The 25,430-nt window shown below is 46.1% G+C and overlaps 1 protein-coding gene across 2 annotated transcripts in view; it reads right to left on the bottom strand.

The window, feature by feature from the left end:
* The window catches only part of KIAA1755 (KIAA1755 ortholog), a 50,754-nt gene extending 40,533 nt beyond the window's left edge, over positions 1-10,221 (bottom strand). The window contains exon 1 of one of the 2 annotated variants that reach the window (XM_055265184.2): positions 9,956-10,221. In XM_055265184.2, coding sequence (XP_055121159.2) covers positions 9,956-9,958 — 3 coding nt within the window. In that variant the 5' untranslated portion in view covers positions 9,959-10,221. The remainder of the gene's footprint in view (positions 1-9,955) is intronic. The other variant, XM_055265185.2, reaches the window with a different exon arrangement.
* Between the last annotated feature and the right edge of the window lie 15,209 nt (positions 10,222-25,430).

The raw sequence follows: 25,430 nt of genomic DNA, 5'->3' as shown, positions 1-25,430 counted from the left end.
ATTGTGTGTGTGTGGTGGGGGGGTTTTAAGGAGCAGAGAGTTTAATAGGCAAGAAAGAAAGAAGGAAGAAGAAAACAGCTCCCCCGTATGGAGACAGAGGGAGGAGGATTCTAACAAAGAGAAAACCCTGTGTGCTGCAGAAAAGTGGCTGCTTCTACGAGGAGGCTGGAGGAGATGGTGTCTGATTTGCATAGGGCTCAGGGGATTGGTTTGACCAGGCATGTCACTCACGTAGCCCATGAAAAAACTGGTCCTACTACCCTAGCCTTTTAATATGCAAATGCAGGGCGCCATGATGTTCTACATAGGTGGGGATATGTGGGGGCGGCCATGTTACCAGGCACATAGGGGGCAAGGGCAAGAAGAACGTAGGAATCACCATGTTTGGGTGGATCTGTGGCAATATTATAATTGTTATTACATCATCACTATAAATGGAAAAATAACCGTAAACTGGCATAAATAGAATGTAACTCCAAAAATAAACTGATGATGCATTGAATGGTTTTTATATTCATTTATAAAAATATATTTAAATATATTACTTATTATATAAAGTATACTTTTTGTTTACTGTTTGTATTTTTGTGAAAATAAATGACTTTAAAAAATAAAAATAAACAATGAAAACAAACAGTGCCATTAAATTCTAGGGACATCTGGTCACCTCTTGGAGCCTAAGGGGGTCTTCCTCCTCTCTTTCTCCCAAACGCATCAGAGAGATGTTAAAGACATCTTATCCCCAGACGAAGCCTTTCTCCTTAGGTCTGGAGAGGCTCAGAGAATTTGAAAGGGACTGACTGTCTCATCACATGGTTCCATGTCATTTAGTTCCAGTCTGTGACATACCTTGTGTTTAACCAGGCCCGCACTCCTGGCCCCTATACTATGCTCATGACCTTCCAGACTGACCCAGGGAAACTTGTAGGTGCAGAGGGACATAGAAAACTACCCGCTCACAGTGGTTATACCTGGGCAGTCACGGGAGGCGGGGGCGAGTGTGTATACTTCTATTTCAATATCTTTGCAATGAGCCATTGCTATTATAATCTTTTTTTTTTTTTTTTTTTTTTGAGACAGAGTCTCACTTTGTCATCCAGGCTGGAGTATACAGTGGTGCAATCTTGGCTCACTGCAACCTCCACCTCCCGGGCTCAAGCGATTCTTCTGCCTCAGCCTCCCGTGTAGCTGGAATTATAGGCATCCACCACCACACCCGGCTAATTTTTGTAGTTTTAGTAGAGATGCAGTTTCACCATGTTGGCCAAGCTGGTCTTTAACTCCTGACCTCAGGTGATCCACCCGCCTCGGCCTCCTGAAGTGCTGGGATTACAGGTATGAGACACCGTGCCCAGCCCCATTATAATCTTAAGTATCATTTTTGTCAAGTAAAATAAACAAATATAAAGGGCACAGGTTGATGCCTTTTAACCTATGTATGAGTCCCTGTAACCACTTACCCAGATCAAGAGCCAAAGATCTCCATACTCCAGAGACAGACTCCTTGCCAGTTGTCTATGTCATCACTCTGGTCTGCATCCTAACCTCAGGGAAACAGTGAGTTAAACTATCTTTCCCTGATGTGCCTCAGTTTCCCCTTCTGCACATAGATGGGATTCTGATTCCTATCCTACCTCACTCAGATGATCGTTCTAGAGACACAAGGAGCTAATGGATGTAGAGGGTCTTGGGGAAAGTCAAAGGCATGGCCGCTGCTGTTACTGTTATTCATTCTTATTTACTTTCACTCATCCTGTCAGCCCAACCTTAAGTCCCAGCCTTTGTGTGAAGCATTCCCCGTCTCCTGGTCCCTCCCTGTGTCCACTGCTGTCACCCCAATGATAATAACAGTCTCCAGGCGGCTACTGTGCCCAGGTCCCCTACTTGCATTCTCTTGCTTAGCCCACACGACGATGCCAGGAGCCAAATAGGAATGACACGTTTTGCAAGTCAAGAAACCGAGGCTGATCTTGCCCAAGACCACAGAGAAGAGAAAGAGCCAGGATCCAATCCCGACTGCGGCCTGCCAAGTCTGCCCAGATCTTCCCCTGTCTCCAGCCGCCCCCTCTGCCTGGGGACCACCAGCTGTGGGGACTGACGATCCCAGCTGCCTGTCCTTCCCAGTTTCTAGTGGCGCCTGAAGAAACTGTTTACCTCTCACAGAGCAAGGCTCAGAGACTGGGACGCCCTTAGCTTTCACAAATTGGCTCAGTTTGCCACACACTGTTACCATTTAAGCGGCAGCCAGTAAAAAGGAAGTATGTTCCGAGTTAACAGAGCTCTGAGCTCTTGGCCAGCACATTACCCACTATAGGCCTGAACCCCAGGGGCTCATAAGCCGTCCAATTATTGGAGGAAGCACACTGTGGTGGGTGTGGGGGTGCCCAAGCGGCTGCAGGAAGGAACGCTAGCTACTCTCATTCCCAATCCACCCGGCAGCCCAGCCTGGGACCACAGGAACCCAAACACGAGACGTGGGCCCCTCAACATCATTTCCATGAAACTTAATAGACGTGTTTCCATTCCTTCCCAGTGAGCACAGCCCGCAGCCGCCTGGGCCAGGCAGGAGCCAGCGGGTGTGAGGCTGAAAAGGAAGAAGGTGAGACGAGCCACAGCCCCCTCCCCTGCAGCCCAAGGTCAGAGAAGGAGCTCACCAAGGGGACAGGCAGAACCAGGCCCGCACGGCTGGCTCCTATACCATGCTCACGACCTTCCGGACTGACCCAGGGAAGCTTGTAGGTTAGGAGGGACTACTTGCTCGCAGCGGTTATACTTGGACAGGGGAGTAGGGGCATGCGTATACTTCCATTTCAATGTCTTTGCAATGAGCTACTATTATTATAATCTTAAATACCATTTTTATCCAGTAAAATAAACAAATATAAAAGGCACAGGTTGATGCCTTTTTACCTATGTATGAACCCTGTAACCACTTACCCAGATCAAGAGACAAAAGACCTCCACCACTCCAGAAAGAGGCCCCTTGCCAGCCAACTCTCCCACCCCTGACTATTGGAATTTCTTTTAAAGAAAACAGTGTCATACAGTATGATCTATAGTATGAGTAAAACCATGTAAGCCTAGAAAAAACTCCAAGTGGACATTACGTAAAGTGTTAACTGCAGTTACCCCTGAGGGCTGTGTGGGGCAGGGGCCTCGTAAGGCAGCCTTTTAATTTTCTTCATAGTTTGCTGGATTTTCCAAACATTCTGTAACCAGCTTGTATAGCTTTTATAATCAGGAGGGGAAAAAATAAAAGTGTGAGTGTATGTGTTTTTAAGGCTGGTTCCCTTTGTAAATGGTTTCACCAGATGTTGTTAGCTGGACCTTCTGAGATGTGGACTAAGCTTTTCTTTTTCTTTTCTTTTCTTTTCTTTTCTTTTCAAGAAAGAGTTTTGCTCTTATTGCCCAGGCTGGAGTGAATTGGTGCCATCTCGACTCACTGCAACCTCTGCCTCCTGGGTTCAAGCGATTCTCCTGCCTCAGCCTCCCGGGTAGCTGGGATTACGGGCATCTGCCAACACGCCCAGTTAATTTTTTGTATTTTTAGTAGAGATGGGGTTTCTTCATGTTGGCCAGGCTGGTCTCAAACTCCTGACCTCAGGTGATCCACCCACCTTGGCCTCCCAAACTGCTGGGATTACAGTCATGAGCCACCGCGCCCAGCTGGACTGAGCTTTTCTTAAAGGTCCAGATTTATCCATTTACTGCAAAGGGCAAAGATTTTAGTATCACTTAGCATTTGCCGCCTCCTTACTTGGGAAGAGAGGACTGAGAAAAGCCAAAATGGACAGAGTCCTAGCGCTACCTTCAACCTCTGCCCTGTTCCTTGGAAAAAAAAAAAAAAAAATGCCTAGGGAAGGTGAGATTATGCCCCTGACTCTCTGGGTGACCCTGGCCTCAGTTTCCCCATCTATAAAAGGGAGGCACTAAACATATCTATCTCCAAGGGCCCTTCCAGTAGGGGCATTCTAGAATTCAAAGTATAATCAGGGGCCGGGTGCAGTGGCTCATGCCTGTAATCCCAGCACTTTGGGAGGCTGAGACAGGAGGATCTCTTGGGGCCAGAAGTTCGAGACCAGCCTGGCCAACATAGTGACAGCCTGTCTCTATAAAAAATAGAAAAACGTAGCCAGGCATGGTAGCTCAGGGTAGTCCCAGTTACTTTAGGCACTGAGACAGGAGGATCGCTTGAGCCCAGGAGGTGGAGACTGCAGTAAACTATGATCACACCACTGGCAGAGCGAGTCCCCAACTCCAAAAAAAAAAAAAAGTATAATCCAGTTCAGGAAGGTTTGGAGCTGGGATGTGGTTTCTAAATCGGATCAGTTAATCCTCAGTTGGTGAGAAAGTTTAAAAAGATCTGTCTTGGCTGGGTGCAGTGGCTCATGCCTGTAATCCCAGCACTTTGGGAGGCTGAGGCAGGCAGATCACCTGAGGTCAGGAGTTCGAGACCAGCTTGGCCAACGTAGTGCAACCCCCGTCTCTACTAAAAATACAAAAACTAGCCAGATGTGGTGGCAGGTGCTGATAATCACAGCTACTCAGAAGGCCGAGGCAGGAGAATTGCTTGAAACTGGGAGGCAGAAGCTGCAGTGAGCAGAGACTGGGCCACTGCAGTCCAGCCTGGGTGACAGAGTGAGACCTGTCTCAAAAAAAAAAAATCTGTCTCATCCATCTTCCTGCCTCAGGCCTAGGAAGAGTCAGTCTAAACCAACAGCCACAGGTATAAATAAATGCTTCCAGGGGCCTGACAGGTAACATGAAGACAGACACTGGCTGAATGTGAGAAAGCACTCACTTCCACCCTTCGGAGATAGTCAGCCTCAGCACCAGGGAAGCAATGGGGAATAGAGGGGCTTGGGGCACACACCCCTTCTCATCAGCATCAGCTGAGTGTTGCTTTGGCCCAGCACCACCTGATCTACTGATTTTTCAGTAAAACCTCCCAATTTTGAAAAAGTTGGCCAAGCCAAACACATCTGTGAGCCAGATACGGCCCAGCGGGTGTCAGGTTGTAATTTCCAGTCTCAACGACCTGGGACACTCCTCCTGAACTTCTCCAGGCTGGAGATTCTAGAACCAGCATTCTGTGGCTCTGGCTGCCAGGAGGTTCTTGCTCACTTCCAACTAAAACTTCTGCTTTAAGTCCTCTTTATTTTTGTGTGGGTGGAGGTATGAGTGAGTATTGGCTCGTATAAAAAAACTTTCAGAAACTGGAAAAACAGCCCTGATGCAGTGAGCCGAGAAGCGAGTGGGTGACGGAAGACCCACGTTATAGTCCAGCTCTGTCTATATCATCTGCATGACCTCGACCCCCTGCCCCTCACTGAGCCTTAGTTTTGTATTTGTTCCTTTCTCTCCCTCTCCCCTTTTCCTCTGCCTTGGGCTCACCATCTCCCACCCAAACCACATCATGATCACAATTGTAACCAGAGCTGCTTCCTACTGTCTTGTGTGTTAGGCCCCTGCTAAGCATCTTTCATTAACTATTTTATCTCAATAATTCTATGGGCTGGGTATTTTTATTCCCATTTTACAAGTTAAGAAACTGAGCTCAAGGCTCTACTGCTACTAAATGGTAGCACTGGGGTATGACCCTGGGCACATAACCATCAGCTGTCCTGTCTCTTTCCCCGGGCTCCCTGCTACCACACCAGGCTCCTCTTAGCCATCACAGTGGGCTTCCTAACACAGAGATCCAACTGTGACCCTCCACTGCTCAACAACCTCGGGTGGCTCCCTATTGCTTTAGCAACTCACTGGCCTGGTGCTGTGGCCCGTCAGTCAGCTCCCAGCTTATCTTCCCTACTTCTTCTAAACATACTTTATGCTCTAGCCCAGGGCTTTCCAATCATCATGGGTCCCATTCATGAGGCTCTTTCTGCCATGTTCACATATTTTAATTTGTTATTGGCCTACTTTTTTTTATTATTATTTACTTAACGTTTGACTTTTTGTCAATTCTTTTTCAACTTAAATCTATTTTTTGGCTGGGTGTGTTGACTCATGCCTATAATCCCAGCACTTTTGGGAGGCCGAGGCAGGAGAATCGCTTGAGCCCAGGAGTTCAAGACCAGCCTAGGCAACACAGGGAGGCCCTATCTCTACAAAAAATAAAAAGTTAGCTGAGCATGGTGACATGCACCTGTAGTCCTAGCTGCTTGGGAGGCTGAGGTGGGAGGATTGCTTGAGCCTGGGAGATAGAGGCTGCAGTGAGCTATGATCATACCGCTGTACTCCATCCAGCCCAGGTGATGGAGCGAGACCCTATCTCAAAAAAAAATTATTTATATTTATTATTATGTGTTTGTGCTGTTTAAATTACTTCCTAATACTCATTAAGATGAAAAGCTGTAAACTAAAAAAATGTTCATCTAAGCACCATCCAAAATCTCCCCTCCTGGAACCCGTGTTAGATGCCCCACCTTGGAAAGTGCTGCCTGGACACAGATCTCTGTGTCTCTGCTTCCACTGCACCGCTCCCTGGACTGAGCAACCTCCTGCCCACCCTTCAGAGCCCTTCCAGACTTGCCTCTCTTCTCTTTGCTTTTCAGGACACATGTGCTTCCAGGCAGAGGGATGGACCCCCACCACCCATTAGACACAGCCTAGAATTATCTGTGGATGAACCTGCCTTCTCCATGGACTGCCAGCCCCCAAAGCAGGAACCACGTCCTTATACAGGGCCTGGCACACAGTAGGGAACTGGGGTGGGGTACTGCCATGCAGCAGGTACATGGGCAATGTTGAATGGATTAAACTGAACTTGGCTGGGCATGGTGGCTCATGTCTGCAATCCCAGCACTTTGGGAGGTTGCGGTGGGAGGATCACTTGAGGTCAGGAGTTCGAGACCAGACTGGCCAACGTGGTGAAACTCCATCTCTACTAAAAATGCAAAAATTAGCTGGGCGTAGTGTCACACACCTATAGTCCCAGCTACTCAGGAGGCTGAGGCATGAGAATCGCTTAAACCTGGGAGGCAGAGGTTGCAGTGAGCCAAGACAGTCCCACTGCATTACATCCTGGGTGACAGAGCGAGACTCCATCTAAAAAATAAATAAATAAATAAACCCTGAACTTGACCAGTTTTTCTCATAGGTGGCCCACAAAACAATTTTGGGAGAACATAGATTGATGTGAAATCGCAGCGAGAAAGTTACTCCAGTTCTCTTCTATTCCTCCTGATGACACCAAGGACAACACCTCAGTCTGGAACCAGTCTATCTCGAACACCTCTCAGGCACTTACTCCTCACTCTGTTTAACAAAAGAAAACAGTCCTTGGGCTTGAAATTGTTCACCACCAACCTCATCCAGCTAGAATTTACCAACACAGATTTGCCTTCATTGAGTACATATTTTATAGTTACTTTCTTTTCTTTTCTTTTTTTTTTTTTTTTGAGACAAAGTCTGGCTTTTGTCCTCTAGGCTGGAGTGCAATGGTGTGATCTCGGCTCACTGCAACCTCCGCCTCCTGGGTTCAAGTGATTCTCCTGACTCAGCCTCCCGACTAGCTGGGATGACAGGCACCTGCCACCACGCCCAGCTAGTTTTTGTGTTTTCAGTAGAGACGGGGTTTCACCATGTTGGCCAGGCTGGTCTTGAACTCCTGACCTCTGGTGATCCGCTCCCCTCGGCCTCCCAAAGTGCTGAGATTATAGGCGTGAGCCACTGCGCCCGGCTTAGTTACTTTCTATTTATGACAATGGATACTTATTTTTTCATGGTTGTGATATAAAATTTTCTATTTAAATATATTTTTCAGTGTACAAAGTAAGTTGATGTAAAGAAAAATATTGAGCAAATAATAAGTAGTAGATTTTATTATTTTCTTATATATTTTATCCAGTAAGTGGATGTGTAAAAGTTGTTTCAGTGATACTAAAATTTGGGAACCATGGGACAGGATCAACCCTAAGCCCCTTTGCCATAAGATTCTCTGACATGGGGGTGCCCCCAAACACTAGACAGCTGTTAATCAAATGCCCCACAAAAATTACAGCTATGATGGGTTATCATAAAGGAAAGATACATGACATGCTAGAGTAAGAGTCAGGGAAATCAGGGAAGGCTTTCCTGAAGAGGTGACGTGGGTGAAGATTTACCGGGTAAATAAGAATTCATTAGGTGAAGGTATTCCTCCAAGCAGGAACAGCATGTGCAAAGGCCCTGGGGCAGCAGGGAGCATGAACCATAAAAGGCTCAGAAGCAAGGCTGGAGCGGCTGGAGCACAGAAGTGAGGCCAGGGAAGTAGGCTGGCAACAACCTTTATTCTTTAAAGACAGGCAAGGGAAGGAAATCTGCACATTGTTCCCAATCTGGAAAGAGTTGCTCACCCTTTGACAGGAGGCAGACCAGTACCTGACCCTTGATCTGAGGATCTGGGGTTCAGTGAGGGGTTTCTAATTACTAGGTTAGGTGTGAAAGCAGGAGAGGCTTGGCAAACACCAGGTGCAGGCTGTGGCCCTGGAGTGACCATGACTGCCGAGTGCAGGCTCAGAATTCAGACTGTCCTAACTTGCACTTTCTGGTTGGGGTGACCTTGGGCAGCTACTTAAGTTCCCAGAGCCTGAGGTCCCCATCTGTTGGAGATAGCAGCAGGTCTAATCTTAGAGTTGGTATGAGTTACCGACTCCTGGATGTAAATCACCTAGCACGGGGCCTTGCCTGTAGGGAGAGGTGAATAACCATTGGCTTATAATAGTATTTTCAAACAGCTCCAAGAGCCATGTGTGTGTACACCTGTCCCGCCAGTGCATGGACGTAGGTGCCTGGTTTTGCAATATATATGTCTGTGGTGTGTATGCCAATGTATGCCCACAGTTTAGCAGTAGGGGGAGCAGGTGGAGAAGGCATGGGTGTATGAGAGGGTGTGAAAATGTGTTCAGCTGTGTGAGTCAGTGGGAGCATTCAAGTGTGCTCTGTGCGTGCATGTGTACGTGTGTGTGCATGTGTACGTGTGTGTGCGTGCTTGCATGCGTGTGTGTGAGAGAGAGAGAGTATGAACACCTCTATATGGAATTCTTCTGTTTGTGGAGATGCATTTCGGTGAGTGAAAACCCACACAAATTCAACATGGTTGGTCACAGTCACGGGGTTAAAGCCTTGGCCTGTCTTCAAAGCTTTTTTCCAAATCCTTACAGCCCCTGTGAATTTGCCTGGGGCTCTTGTATCTGTCTGGAGCTGGGCTGAAATCCTCTGAAAACAGACTTTTCTTTCATTCCCTGTTGCCAGATACTGGCACAAACGCATCCCCGCCACCACCACCACCACCACCACCACCACACACACACACACACACACACACACATTCTCCCAGAATGTTCCAACTTTTTTCAAGGTTCCAGCTCCAAAAGTCCCTTCCTCTTCCCTCTCCCCAGCCAATTCCCATGGAAGCACCCTGTGTTCACTGTGTATATCTGACTTTCCATAGCTGAGTCTAAAACAGCAAAAGCATCCCAAGTTTTGGTAAGCAGTTCTCTCCTTTTCACCCAGGACCCTTAACCCTCCTGGCCCTGCATTGCCTGGCTGGCCTGGGAGGGGACTTTAACCCCCACCACCACTCTCCCCCATCCAAACTCACTGCCGGGACAATGTGCATATCACAGCCAGTTCCAAAACAAACATGCAAAACCACCGCGTTTCAGCCCTCAGCCTCAGGGCTGAGATTCAGGCTCAGGTCTAGGAGTTGGGGAATATTAAAGTTTACAAGTCCAATCTTACTCCATCCATACACACGCATGGAGAAGCCGGGAGAGGACGCTGCCAGAGATGGGCTCCTGCCCTTGAACCCCTGCTGGAGTGGAGGCAGGTAAGCACAGCCCTCCGAGGCACTGAGGATCGTCTCAGCGTAAATGGCCAGGGCCACCCGGGGCTGTTCTGTAGGGAATGGGGGAGGGCTGTGCCCACTGAAAGGGGGCAGAGCGAGGTGGTCCAGGCCTTGGCGCGTTACCATGGTGACGGACTGCCAGCTGAGAGCGGCGCGGCTCCTGTCCTGGGCGCGGGGTCTGTGGGTCCGCGGGTCCGTCTGTCTGGGGCAGCCCTCGGTCCCGCCTAGCTCTGGAGCCAGGGGAGAGGGCAGGCCCGGGGCACCGACCCCGGCGTCATCTCGGAGGAGCGGCCGGTGGGGACAGGGAGAGAGACTAAGAGAGAGACAGAGAGGGACTGAGGCTGGAGACGGCGAAAGGGAGCCGCGGGCGGCGCGGGTCGGGCCACCAGACGGGGGGCGGCAGCAGAGGCGGAGCGGGGCGGGGCGCGGCGGGACAGCGGCCCCTTTGTGCCTGCGCCCTCGCCCCCAGCCCGCGCGCCCCGCCCCCACCGCCCCCCTTTCCCTCCGCCCACCCCCTCGGCAGCCAGCTGGAACCCGAGGAACCCGAGCCCGCCCCGCCGAGTTTTCCTCCCGGCTCCTCGCTCTTCCCACGGCGCGCCCGGTCCTGACGGCCCCATTGTACAGACGGGCAGAACGAGGCCTCGAACCGCAGCAGCCGGGTTAAGCGCCCGCGGACCTCGCTGGCGTACCCGAGTTCGAGTCTCCTCCTCCTACACTTCCCAGGGAGTCACAGACTCTCTTAAGCTTCTATTTCTTCATCTGTAAAATGGGGTGGGATGATGATGATGATGATAGTGCCTGCTGCTTAGATTTGGTGATGAGGAGTAAGCATCTGTCCCAGTGCCCTTGAATTCTCCCACATTATGCCCCATCATGACGGCCTAATTCAAGGCTTTGAGGTGATGACGGCTGTGTGCGAGTTCTGTTCTTGACTCAGATAATGACCTTGGCCAAGTCGGTATTTCCTACTGAGCCTCAGCTTTGGAATAAAACAAAGAAACTAGATGACTGCTAGGGTCTAAATGTGCGTGTACCTCCCAAATTCATATGTCCAACCTAATCCTCAGTATGATGGTATTACGAGGTGGGGCCTTTGGAAAGTGATTGGGTCATGAGAGGACAGAGCCCTCACGAATGGGATTAGTGCCGCTCTCTCTCTATATATATATACATATATTATATATATATAGGCACTTATATATATAGGCATATATACACACACATACATACATGTATATATACACACATATATACATATATATACACACATATATACATATATATACACACACGCACACACACATATTTGAGATGGAGTCTCACTCTGTTGCCCACCCAGGCTGGAGTGCAATGGCATGATCTCAGCTCACTGCAACCTGTACCTCCCAGGTTCAAGCAATTTTCCTGCCTCAGCCTCCCAAGCAGCTGGGATTTTAGGCACCCGCCACCACACCTGGCCAATTTTTGTATTTTTAGTAGAGACAGCATTTCACCATGTTGGCCAGACTGGTCTCGAACTCCTGACCTCAGGTGATCTGCCCACCTCACCCTCCCAAAGTGCTGGGATTACAGGCGTGAGCCACCATGCCCAGCCTAGTGCCCAGGAGGACCCAGAGAGCTAGCTGCCTTGCCCCTTCCACCATGGGAGGACACAGCGAGAAGGGGCTGTCTATGAGCCAGATAGGTCCAGAAAGAAGGCCCTTACCAAACACCCAACTTGCCTGTGCCTTAATCTAGGGCTCCCCTGCCTCCAGAACTGTGAGAAGAGAATTTCTGTTGTGTATAAGCCCCTCAGTGTAAGGTGTGTTGTTATAGCAGCCCAGACTAAAACAGTGACTAAAGTTATTCCTGGTTAGATGACTAGGGGATTTGTCCATTTATTTATCAAACACCGTGCACTGAGTCAGCCTGTCTCCTCCACTAGACTGTACATTACTTGAGAGTCCCTGCCCTCAAGTACTGTACAGCCTAGTGGGGGAGACAGGCAAGGAGCAGATAAATGGGAAAAATTAAAACATAATAACTGTGGTAACTGCTAAGAAGGAAACAAACAAATGTTGACATTGGGAACAGTAGAGGGATCAACTTATAGCTGGTGGTCTAGGAAGCCTAGATTTGAAAGCTTAGATGTGAAAGGGGAAAAAGCCTAGATCTGAAAGGGGAGGAATTAGAAGAGTGGAGATGGGGAGATGCAGAGAAACCAAGTTCTAAGCAGAAAGAACCGCATGTGCAAAGGCTCTGAGGCAATATTAAGCTTAAAGGAACTGGGGAGTAAGTGAAGAACTGAAAAAGACAAGTGTAGTTGTAAGGGTTAGAGTTCAGACCCAAGCCTTATCCACAGCCCATCTCCTGCCCCACATAGGTTAATCGGTCTTTTAGCAGAGAAAACCTGAACTAGGAGCCATCCTATCCCAACTTTTGATAAGTTCCTTCACATCCCCGACCTTCACTTGCTCATCACTAATTTGGGACTAATAATCCCCCGCGATAGTTCCACAGCCCAGCAATCAAGGAAACTCTCTCTACAGGAGACAGTCTGGATGGTTTTAGTATCATGACTCCAGATGTGAATTTAGGAGAGAACAGACTTGATGTCCAGTACATAATTCCACTGAGAGTTGTGGGGTCACAGCTTGAAGGTTTTAGAGTCCCAGGTTGCCATGAGACAGAATTGACATGACAGCCAGCGTTCTGGGGTTGCAGGCAACAGAAACAGGTTCCAAGTTAATTAAGCAGAATAGAATGGATTGGCAGTCAGAGAATCAATGAGGTGGCTGGGGCCTATGCTCTGGAAAGCACTGGAGTAAGGAGGATGCTCTGGGGGTCTCGTTGTCAGGAAAGAGTTGGAAACGTTTGAACACATGGAATTACATTAAGACAAACAAACACACCAAAGTAGAACTTCATACGTGTCAGGTAGTTTTCTAAGTATATAACAGTTATAAAGTAGATTCTATTACTGTCCTCACTTTACAAATGAAAAACTAAGGCACAGAGAGGGTATGTAGCCTGCCCAATGTCAGATAGCTGGTCAACTGTGGATTTCAGAATTGGACACAGCTATCCAATTCCGTAAGTTATGTTATTAACCACTTTGCTATGCTACCTGAATAAATCCTAACCGTTCTTTCTGCCCTTGTGTTCCTCATTGATGGACTCAGAACCTTAAAAGAGCCAGGCATGGTGGCATGCTCCTGTAATCCCAGCTACTTAGGAGGCCGAGGTGGGAGGATCACTTGAGCCCAGGGGTTTAAGGCTGCAGTGAGCTATGATTGCACCATTGCACTCCAACCTGGGAGACAGAGTGAGATCCTGTCTCTAAAAAACAAACAAACAAAATAAAGCCTTTATAGAGAAATTCTAATTGTGTCATGTGCCCAGGGCCTCACTAAGACTGCACCTACACATATCAGGAATAGTTGGTCACCCAAAAGGAAATTAAATTGCATAAGAAGGAGAAGAAATGAATATGAAATTGTCCTTAAACAAGTGCAATTACAGCCTAAGCACAGTGGCTCATGCCTGTAATCCCAGCACTTTGGGAGGCCAAGGTGGGCAGATTATCTGAGCTCAGGAGTTTGAGACCAGCCGGGGCAACATGGCAAAACCTTGTCTCTACTAAAAATGCAAAAAAATAACCAGGCATGGTGGCGCACACCTGTAATCCCAGCTACTGGGAGGTTGAGGCAGGAGAATCACTTGAACCTGGGAGGTGGAGGTTGCAGTGAGCCGAGATCACACCACTACACTCCACCCTGGGTGACAGAGTGAGACTCTGTCTCAAAACAACAACAACAACCACCACAACAACAACAACAAAAAGATGCAATTACAGTCTACCCGCTGGGCCTCGCAACATACTTTATATCCTTGTTCACAGGCATGTTCTTCCAAAACTCCTCTCTACTGATGTGGTATAGCAGTTCCATATGCAACCAACAATGTGCACACACACATACACACACACACTTCTGTGGTTTGTAGTCATACTGTGTATGACCTCAGGGAGGTTCACTTTTCTGAGCTTCAGATTCGTCTTTTGTAAAAGAGGGGGAAGATTCATCATGGAGAAGAATAAATAAGTTAATGAATGTAAAGTGCTTTGCACTGTGTCTGGTACATAGAATTAACATGCATCATATAAAATAGTGCTGTTATTTCAAAAAATAGGGAGGAGGGAATACTTCCAAACTCATTCTATGAGGCCAGTATTACTCCAATACCAAAACCAGACAAAGACACATCTAAAAAAGAAAACTACAGGCCGATATCTCTGATGAATATGAATGCAAAAATTCTTAACAAAATACTAGCAAACTGAATTCAACAATGCATTAAAAAGATCATTCATCATGACTAAGTGGGATTTATCTCTGGGATGCAAGGATGGTTCAACATATGCTAATCAGTCCATTCTGTTGTGGTACATCACATCACATACATCACATCAACAGAATGAAGGACAAAAAACATGGTCATTTCAATTGATATTGAAAATGCATTTGATAAAAGTCAACTTCTGCTCATGATTAAAAACCCTCAAAAAGCCAGGTATAGAAGGAACATACCTCAACATAATAAAAGCCATATATGACAGACCCACAGCTAGTATCATATGGAATGGGGAAAAACTGAAAGCCTTTCCTCTAAGATCTGGAACACAACAAGGATGCCCACTTTCACCACTGTCATTCAACATAGTACTGGAAGTCCTAGCTAGAGCAATCAGGCAACAGAAAGAAATAAATGGCATCCAAATTGGAAAGGAAGAAGTCAAATTATCCTTGTTTGCAGATGATATAATCTTATATTTGGGAAAACCTAAAGACTCCATCACAAAACTATTAGAACTGATAAACAAATTCAATAAGATTGCAGGATACAAAATCAACATATGAAAATCAGTAGCATTTCTATATGCTAACAGTGAACAATCTGAAAAAGAAATTTTAAAAGCAATCCCATTTAAAATAGCTAAAAATAAAATTAAATACCTAGGAACTAATTTAACCAAAGACATACAAGATCTCTATAATGAAAACTATAAAATATAAAATGAAAGAAATTGAAGAGGACACCAAACAATGGAAAGATACTCTCAAAGCAATATACAGATTCAATGCAATCCCTATCAAAATACCATTGACATTCTTCACTGAAATAGAAAAAACAATCCTAAAATTTATGTAGAACCACAAAAGACCCAGAATAGTCAGAACTATCCTAAACAAAAAGAACCAAACTGCAGTAATCACATTACCTGACTTCAAATTATACCTCAGAGCTATAGTAACCAAAACAGCATGTTACTGACATAAAAACAAACACATAGAACAATGGAACAGAATAGAGAACCCAGAAACAAATCTGCACACCTACAGTGAACTCATTTTTGACAAAGGTGCCCAGAACATACACAGGGGAAAAGATAGTCCAATAAATGATGCTGGGAAAACTGGATATCCATATGCAGAAGAATGAAACTAGACCCCTATCTCTTGCCATATACAAAAATCAAATCAAAATGAATTAAAGACTTGAATCTAAGACTTTAAACTATGGAACCACAACAATAAAACATTGGGGAAACTCTCTAGGACTTTGGTCTGGGCAAAAATTTCTTGAGTAATACACAACAAGCACAGGCAACCAAAGCAAAGATGGACAAATGAGATCACATCAAGTTAAAAAGCTCTTGCACAGCAAAGGAAACAATCAACAAAGTGAAAAGACAACCCACAGAATGGGAGAAAATATTTGCAAACTATTCATCTGACAAGGGATTAACAACCAGAATATATAAGAAGCTAAGACAACTATATAGGACAAAATCTAATAATTTGATTTTAAAACATGCAAAAAGATTTGAATAGACATTTCTCAAAAGAAGATGGCGTACAAATGGCAAACAGGTATATGAAAAGTTGCTCAACATCACTGATCATCAGGGAAATGCAAATCAAAACTACCGTGAGGGATCATCCCACCCCAGTGAGCATGGCTTTTATCCAAAAGACAGGCAATAACAAATGCCAGCGAGGATGTGGAGAAAAAGGAACCCTCTTACACTGTTGGTGGGAATGTAAATTAGTACAACCACTATGGAGAACAGTTGGGAGGTTCCTCAAAAAACTAAATATAGATCTACCATATGACCCAGCAATCCCACTACTAGGTCTATACCCAAAAGAAAGGAAGTCAGTATATGGAAGAGATCATCTGCACTCCCATGTTTGTTGCAACACTCTTCACAATAGCCAAAGTTTGGAAGCAGCCTAAGTGTCCATCAACGGATGAGTGGATAAAGAAAATGTGGTTCTTATACACAATGGAATACTGCTCAGCCATAAAAAAGAATGAGATGTTGTTATTTGCAACAACATAGATGGAACTGGAGGTCAGTATGCAAGGGGAAATAAGCCAGACACAGAAAGACAAACATCACATGCTACACTTATTTGTGGGATCTAAAAATCAAAACAACTGAACGAATGGAGACAGAGAGTGGAAAGATGTTTATCAGAGGCTGGGAAGGGTAGCGGTGGGGGGTGGGGGTGGGGTGGGGTTGGCTAATAGGTACAAAAAATAGTAAGAATGAATAAGACCTAGTATTTGGTAGCACAACAGGATAACTATAGCAAATAATTTAACTATGCATTTAAAAATAACTAACAGTATCATTGGATTGTTTGTAACACAAAGGACAAATGCTTGAGGGGATGGAAACTCCATTCTCCATTATGTGATTATTATACATTGCATGCCTGTATCAAAACATGTGATGTGCCCCATAAATATATACACCTACTATGTACCCAAAAAAATTAAAATAAAAAATAAAAATAGAATAAAATAGTGTTATGTTAGGGGCTGGGGGCTGTGAATTCACCCTCCAAATACAAGCTTAACTGTTGGACTGGACTTGGTTCATCTCTCTGGGACTTTCCAGTGGATCTTCCAAGGACTTCAAGTATTCACTTCCTTCCTCTCTCTCTCTCTCTGGCAAATGAATAACTGAATCATGTGCCAATTGCTACACTAAATTTTGAGAAATAACCAAATCCATCACTAGTCTTGCATATATGGTGGAATGAGAAAATGGGGAAGGGCTGTGGAAATGGGCTCTGCTACTGGTTCGCTGTGCAGCTCTCCGCATGGGGCCACAGTTTCCTCAGCATAAAATGGTGATTATATAATCTCTCCTCATGAGGCTCGTGTAAGAATCCAGTGAAATAATGCATTGAAAGGGCTTAACACAGTGCTTGGCATATAACAGGTTCTCAGCAAATGGAAGCTCTGCCTGTGATTTTGAAATTCCCAGGCCTAAGTGCCAGGACACCTTACCAGGGGACAGGCTTACTTGGGGGAAGGGAGTTGCCTAATTTAAGCAGGATGTCATGGGATTCAGAATGCATTCATTCAATCATTTAATAAATATTTATTTGCTCCTACTATGAGGATGCTAAATACTCAGCCTGCGTGCATATACTCACCCCTCCCATACCCATGACAGATGTCACTAATCCATCACAGAACTTTCTGCTGAACCTAGAAACTGCCCCAGAGTCCTCCTCAATAGAAAGTGCAGGCAGCTGCTACCAATCAATACATGTTGACATGAAGACGATGCTTATTCACTATCTGAAGTTCACAATATATAAGGAAATGGGCTCCAGAGGCAGAAGCCTCCAGAGACAGAAGGCTTGGGTTTGCATTTTGCCATAGGCCCTTATGATAATGTGTAGGCACTGAAGGAGCGTATCAACCATGGAGTGGACCACTCAGATCTCCCTTCAAGATAGAGTCTGTGAGCTGCACATGTCTTCAGGATCTGCTTTAGCTTTTGAGCTGAGGCGACCTACTTCCTGGGCAGCCTGCAGCTAAGCACACTGTGAATGAGGTTTCATTATTTCTGCCTAATATAGGATTTCTCTATGAATAATCTTTGTGCCAGAGTCCCCTGTTGGGCTGGCCAAGACCTTCTCAGAGCTGCACCACAGTCTGAAGCTCTTGCTACCCAATCCTTCTTCGTTCCCCCTCTCCTTTCATAGTCAGACCTGCATCAACGTCCAAAGGCTCCCCTTTTTTCTCCTGCTCCCTCTCCCCATTATCCTTTGAAGGCATTACCCCCATGCATCTCTTGGCATTCTTAACTCTGTCTTTGGCCTCTGTTTCTCAGAGGACACAGGTGACATCAGCACTGAGCTGCAGAAGACTGGGCTGGAAAGGAGTGGTCCTCATCTTCTCTGATGGGGAGAATAGGGGTGGCACAGAGCTTATTGTGAGTGCTAGGGGCAAAGAGTGACCCAGGACAGGGAGGCTGAAGGGCATCTCCCTGAGCAAGAAATTGGCCTTCCCTATCAAGGACTCCTTTTTTATTTTTGAGACACAATTTTTGCTCTTGTTGCCCAGGCTAGAGTGCGGTCTTGGCTCACTGCAACTTCCACCTCCCAGGTTCAAGTGATTCTCCTGCCTCAGCCTCCCAAGTAGCTGTATTACACGCGCCTGCCACCACGCCCAGCTAATTTTTGTATTTTTAGTAGAGACGGGGTTTCACCATGTTGGCCAGGCTGGTCTCGAACTCCTGACCTCAGGTGATCCACTCACCTTGGTCTCTCAAAGTGCTGGGATGACAGGCATGAGCCACCGTGCCTGGCCAAGGACTCTTGATTGCAAATGACAGAAACTAAACCCAATCTCAAAGTAAAAAGGGACTTTAAGCGCCTTATAATGGAGAAGTGGTGCCGGAGCTCTGTCATCATTCTAATAGCTTCTTCCCTATGACTACAGAAGTTGGCCTCCAGGCCTATAAGGTCTCAAGCTGGCAATAATAGTAGAAAGACATCATCAAAATAGTAATCTCAGGGAAGACCCTGATTGGCTTTGCTTGGGTCACATGTCAATTCTTGAACCAATCACTGTGACCAAGGTAATGAAGATATTCTGATTGGCTGGAATAGATTCTATGCCCACCCCTGGGTGGGAGCACATGATGATGGCTCTACCAGGGCTGCATAGAGAGAGGAGAAGCTCTCCAAAACAAACAGGGGGATGGGAACACAAGGTAAACAACAAAACCTTTGGTGATCATTACCCACTTCAGAAACACGGAGAAGGAAAAAGACAAAAAAGACAGCTTCTTCTCTCAATGACCTCCTCTTTTCACAGGGGAAAATCTGATGTTTAAATGTTTCCTGATCAGGTCCTAGGATGGGCTTTGGGGAGTGACCTGTGGGTAGGTTAGGGACCTCAGACACCGTCTCACCCTTTCCTCGGATGCCCACAGTCTTGGTGGGAAGGATGGGATGGAAGCAACCTATGGGAATAAAGCCTCTTAGAGCTCCTAAAAAAGACGGAAAACTTACCTTGTTTAACTGTCCTGATTCATGCCAGGGAGCTTCACCTAAGGAGGAGTGACTCACATTGTCACACTGTCCAGCCAGGACAACAATCAGTTATACTTCATCTGCCCATAAATAGGCCTCCTGATGGAGGAGCCTGTGCTATATAAGCAGAGAGCTTGAGTTCAGGTCCCTCTCTGCCCACTAACTCCGTGAGGCATCTTGGGGTTTTGCCTGAATTCTCAGAACGTTAGTTTTCTAACCTGTAAAATGGAACCCATAACCTCTGCTTTGCCCGTTTCCCCTGTCTGCTGTGAGGCAACAACACACGCATTTGTCACGTCTCACTAGGGATGGAGGTCATGAGATGCATTTACTGAGTGTCCACTCTGTGCCAGAGACAGCGTGCTGGATGCTGGCCATATCAGGGTGAACATGACAGACAGCCCCTGCCTTCATGTAGCTCACAGTCTAGAAGAGGTCTTAATAATGAGCGCCTCATACAAATGGTGTAAGGTCTTAAAGGGGAAAAAAGAGCACAAATCAATGGAACCCACTGAAGATCCAGGAGGGTGGCCCTGAGCTGGAATTCAAAGAGAAAACATAAGAAGTCAGGGAAGGCTGGGCTCGGTGAGTACGCCTGTAATCCCAGCACTTTGGGAGGCTGAAGCAGGCAAATCACAAGGTCAGGAGATCGAGACCATCCTGGCCAACATAATGAAACTCCGTCTCTACTAAAAATGCAAAAATTAGCTGAGAGTGATTGCACTCCCAGCTGACAGCTTAACCGCAACCTCATGAGAGACCCTGAGTTACAACCACCCAGTGAGGCTGCTTCCAAACACCTGATCTACAGAAACTGTGTGAAACAATAAATGTTTATGTGGTGGCACATGCCTGTAATCCCGGCTACTTGGGAAGCTGAGGCAGGAGAATCGCTTGAACTAGGGAGTCGGAGGTTGCAGTGAGCCGAGATTGCGCCACTGCACTCCAGCCTGATGACAGAGTGAGACTCCATCTCAAAAAAAAAAAAAAAAAAAAAGGAAGAAGAAGAAGTCAGAGAAAAGCATTACAGTCAGAGGGAACACCGCATGCAAAAGGCCTGTAGCAGGAAAGCATGTTGGAGGGTTGGAGGCAGAAAAAAGCCAGAGTGATGGGGACAGGGACACAAGAGGAGGTGGGAGGCATGGGCAAGTCTCTATAGACCAGAGAGTTTGAATTTTCTCCTTAGAGCCATGAAAACCCATGAGAAGGAATTCAGGAGGGAGTAATACGATCAGATTAGGTTTTTCTTGACCCCTGCCCCCCCGCCGCCACCTTCAAAAGGTTCCTCCAGTGCCTGGGTGGAGAAGACCGTGGGAGGGGGCAGGGGCTGCAGGGAGACCCACCAGCAAGGGGGCTGACCTGGGGGGCTGGAGAAGAGTTGGGCTGCAAGGGTGGTGGAAGCCAAAAGCCAGCGCTCTGGGGGGACTTGGGGCTGGAGACTCCAAGGCAGGGGGCACAGAGGGCTGTGTAGCTCCCCCAGCACATCCCTGAGCCTCTGGAGAAGTCCTTCACTCTGGAGTTTCTCTTTCCCTTCCAGTCCAGCCCTTTCTTGTTATTGTAGGACAGACTCCATCGATGACTCATTCAGGACTTGGGTTTCTCGTTCCAGCAGTCTCCCTTCCCCTGATTACTTTGGGCTCCTCTGGGCCTGCAGGCCTCGCCCCTCATCATCTGGGGAGGCAGCCAAGAACCTTGCTGGCTGGGTGAGCTCTACGGAGGAAGGAGCCGGGACCCTCCCAGCTTCAGGCCCCACCCATGCTTTCCTGCCTCTGGTTTTGCTCTCCTCTTTCCCCCACTAGGGGACCCCTGTTCTGCAAGTCCTGCTCCTCCTTCCAGGACCACCTCCCCTGGGAAGTCCTGCCAGGTGGCCCCAGACCATCTTCTCCACCCTGCTCAGTGGCACCTGTCTTTTTATTCAACCCCCAGGAGCCTACCTTCTGGTGAGTGAGGCAGAGGTGCATTGATGGAACTGCAGGCACAAATATGGTAGAAACCTAGAGGAGGGAACAACAACACCCCCTAGAGATTCTGTCAGATGAGGTTTCCCAGAGGAAGGGACATTTACACCTGGGTTTTGAAGGAGGAATAGAAGTTCATCATGGGGGGAAAAATAAGAAGGCATTCCAAGCCAAAGAACAGTGTGTGCAGGGGGTGACTGCAAGTTATTTCTGTAATGTGTGAAAGGGGCCCAGTGCATGTAAATGTTTGTTGAATGAATCAACGTTTGGGGGAACATTGAGAAATTTGGTGTGGCTGCATCAGAGCTTGCAGACTGCCAGTGAATAGGCCAAATCAGGCAAAGAGAAGGTAAAAAAAAAAAAAAAATGAAAATGGAATTAATTGTCAACATCTAAAAACTGGGAGGCTTCACAGACACTCCGGAGCTGGGCAGCAGCCTCTGCCTTTAGGCGCATGCTATCCAGCTCACCGGAGTCCCCACCTGGCTCAGTTTACTCATTCATGCTACTTCTTGGGCCCTGTGGACGTTTGAATTTGCACCCCTACCTAGATGTTATACTCCTCAAGGTTCTGGACTGTGAGCTATTCACAGGTCCAGGCACACAACAGGTACCCAATAAATCTTTGTTGGCTAAGTGGATAGATGGTGTGATGATTTTAAAATATGTCCCCAAATTTCTTAACACTCGGGAGCCCCCTTCAGTGTGGGCTGAACTTAGAGACTCCCCTGTAAACAGCCAAATGTAGAAGAAGTAATAGCTTGTGATTTCAGAAACTAGGTCACAACTGTGGCTCCTGCCTGGCTGTTTCTTGGATTGCTTGCTGTGGGGAAAGCCAGCTGCCATATTGTTAGGATACTCAAATAGCCCTGTGGAAACACCCAGGTGGTGAGGAACTGAGGCTTCTTCTTGCCAATGGCTGGCACCAACTTGCCAGCCATGTGAATGAGCCACCTTGGAAGCGGCTTCTCCAGCCCAGTCTAGCCTTAGATGATTGCACCCCCAGCTGACAGCTTGACTGCAACCTCATGAGAGACCCTGAGTTACAACCACCCAGTGAGGCTGCTTCCAAACACCTGATCTACAGAAACTGTGTGAAACAATAAATGTTTATTGTTGTCTCAGATGCTGAGTTGTGAAATAATTTGTTATGTTACGCATCAATATATAACTAATATGGATGGATGGCTGGGTATCTGGATGGCTGGATAGATTTATATAGAGTGCATTAGGTAATGGAGGAAGTCCCATTGGGAAAGTGAGGGTCAGAGTCTGGAGAGCCAGAAGAAGTTTGTAATCCCTGGTCATATTTAAGCTTTAGGGAGGTTATTCAGGCAGCCAGAGGAGGAGAGAGCTAGTGAGTTTTGAAGCCAAGAGGTCATCAGAGGCTAGACCACTCGTCCTGGGGAGACAGCCTGCCCTGTGTCTCCAAATCCAGCTTCCTCAAGCAGCAGTCCATACTAGTCCTTCCTACCCTGAGGTCCTGGCTCCATCGTTCCTCGGCCCCAGCTGGCCCTCAGAATTGTGGAGGAGGTCAAGACTTCAGCATTTTTCAGAAGCCAAGTCATCCTCCTCACTCAGAGTCTTCTTTGTGTGGAGGAAGCCGTTTCTCAACTGGTGGGGGACTCAGGGCAGGGTCAGCAGCCTTCAGGAACCAGAGGAGGGTATTAAGAAGCTGGGATCCTCTGTGGAGACCCTGCTGGCCCCAAAGGCATGGTGGAGAGCCACAGCCACCAAACATCCGTAGGATTAGGTCAGCCCTAAGATACAGTATATTGGTATTGTTTGAAATGACCCAACACATGTCCTCGGGAAACATATGTACAATGGGCCTGGCACATATGAGAATTTTTTAAGTAAACCAAAACTGCACTGAAATGCCATTTTTCATCTATCACATTGGCAAAATTTCAAAAGCTTGACAATACCTGCGGGTGAGGCTTTGAGCAAATAGCTACTCTTATAAATTGTCAATAATGCCTGTTGGCAATAAACCTTCTAGGAAGGAATTTGTAATCTAGAACAAAACAGCATATGCATTTACTCTTTGACCCAGGATATTTACTTCTAGGATTTATCCTAAAGATATAATTCCAAAAATATGAAAAATGTGTATGCAAGGTTATTTATTGAGGAATTATTTATAATACAAATGTTGAAAATACCCAAATGCCTATCTGTAGAAAACTGGATGAACAAACTATGGTACCACATGAGAGAATGTTATGCAGCCATGAAGGCAAGAAGGAAGGTCTCTATAAACCTACAGGGAGTGATTTCCAGCATATATTGTTAAAAAACAAAATAAGGTAAAAGCAAAATAAAGGACTACCTATACTATGCAAACTTTTAAGAAAATAAAAAAGAAAACATTTCTTTATTTACATACATATTTAAAGAATTATGCAAAAGAAACCCAGGAAGGAGAAATCAGAAACTTACTGCAAATGGTTACTCATAAGGAGTTAGTGGGAATATCAATGGAGAAGAAAGAGATGGGAGTGAGATTCCTCTGAATATATTTGTACAGGATTTTTGACTTTTTAACCATGCAAATATTTTACATTCTCAAAAATAAAATTAAATAAAAAGATAAAAATGTAAACTGTAAACTTGTAAACAAAGAGAAAAGAGATGAGCTTAACTGATTGTCAAATAATAATATAGCCACACAAAGAAAATAATTTAAGTAAGTGTAACCACAGGAGTCTAGGTATTTAGTGTTATAATTCTAAAACTACTATCTCTGTGTTGTATGATGGAAGAAATGAGTAAATGTGCTGATGTTTTGGGACTCAGGGTTCTCACTATGGGAAAAGGAAGTCAAAAATATGCAGTGGAGGAAGGATCTGTGGCTATGGCTATGAGTGTTAATTGGAGACATTGATATGAGCAGACCAGGGAAAAGCAACATACCTATAGCAATTAGCACACCCAGGGCCCATATCTTGTCTTCTAAATGCCATTCCCTACTAAACAGAACTAGTGTCCTTAGAGAAATGGCTGATTCCAGGATTGGGCAGGGAAAGTGCATGGTGAATCTGAAGCATCTCATGTCAAAATGCAAGGAAACACTCAATGAATGATGAGGCCAAGTCTAAAGGAGCCAACTTAAAGGGGCTCCCACTAGCCAAAGTCCAGACAATTTGATTCTCAAGAGAAGAACGATGAGGTTTCTCACTGTTGGAGTGAGAGATTACCAACAAGCAAAGGACTAGAATGATCCATGTGGCAATGGATTTGAGTTGGAGACAGTAGCTTCCCAATGCAGACAGGTAAGTTGATAGATAGTTGCATACAGAAATGTTTATAGGTATGTGTATATACAGAAGTTCATATATACATATATTTCTTTGTTCTATCAGCTGAGAGCACTTAGAAGCACCGACATCGCGGTAGCAACAAGCACACTTAACATCCAGATTTTGGTGTCTAATTCCATTCTCCAGTAAAAGAAAACAAGGATTCCTGGAGAAATGGCTGATTCAGGCTGGACATGGTGGCTTATGCCTGTAATCCCAACACACTGGGAGTCTGAGGCAGGTGGATTGCTTGAGCCCAGGAGTTCAGGCCAGCCTGATCAACATTGTGAAACCCTGTCTCTACAAAAAATACAAAAATCAGCTGGGCGTGGTGGCATGTGCCTGTAGTCCCAGCTACTCAGGAAGATGAGGTGGGAGGATGGCTTGAGCCTGGGAGGCAGAGGTTGCAGTGAGCTGAGATCACACCACTGCACTCCAGCCTGGGCAACAGAGCAAGATTCTGTCTTAGAGAGAGAGAGAGAGAGAGAGAGAGAAAGAGAGAGAGAGAGAGAAAGAAATGGCTGATTCAAACAAGGACTGGGATAGAAAATGTACAATGTACAAGATGAGCCTGGAGCATTGTACAGTGACAGAAGGTAAGAAAGTGCCTAAAAAAAGACAAAGAAATCCACAATGATGGAAGGATGTGAAAGGGACACAGAAAACAACTGAAAGAGCTTCTAATGACCAAAGCTGGATGGAACAACTTGAACAAGAAAATAAAGCATACACTGATATAAATAAATGAGTGCATAAATAAATCGTCACTTATCCCTTATTGACAAGGATACATTCTGATAAATGCATTGTTACAGGGATGTGTTCTGATAAATGCACTGTTAGGCAGTTTCATCATTGTGTGAACGTTAGTGTACTTACACAAACCTAGGTGGTATAGCCAGCTACACATCTAGGCTCTATGGTATAGCCTACTGCTCCTAGGCTACAAACC

The sequence above is a fragment of the Symphalangus syndactylus genome, chromosome 24 (genome assembly GCF_028878055.3).
Source record: "Symphalangus syndactylus isolate Jambi chromosome 24, NHGRI_mSymSyn1-v2.1_pri, whole genome shotgun sequence".
NCBI lineage: Eukaryota > Metazoa > Chordata > Mammalia > Primates > Hylobatidae > Symphalangus > Symphalangus syndactylus.
Note: the sequence above shows the minus strand (reverse complement) of the source record. Positions and strands in the feature narration are given on the sequence as shown.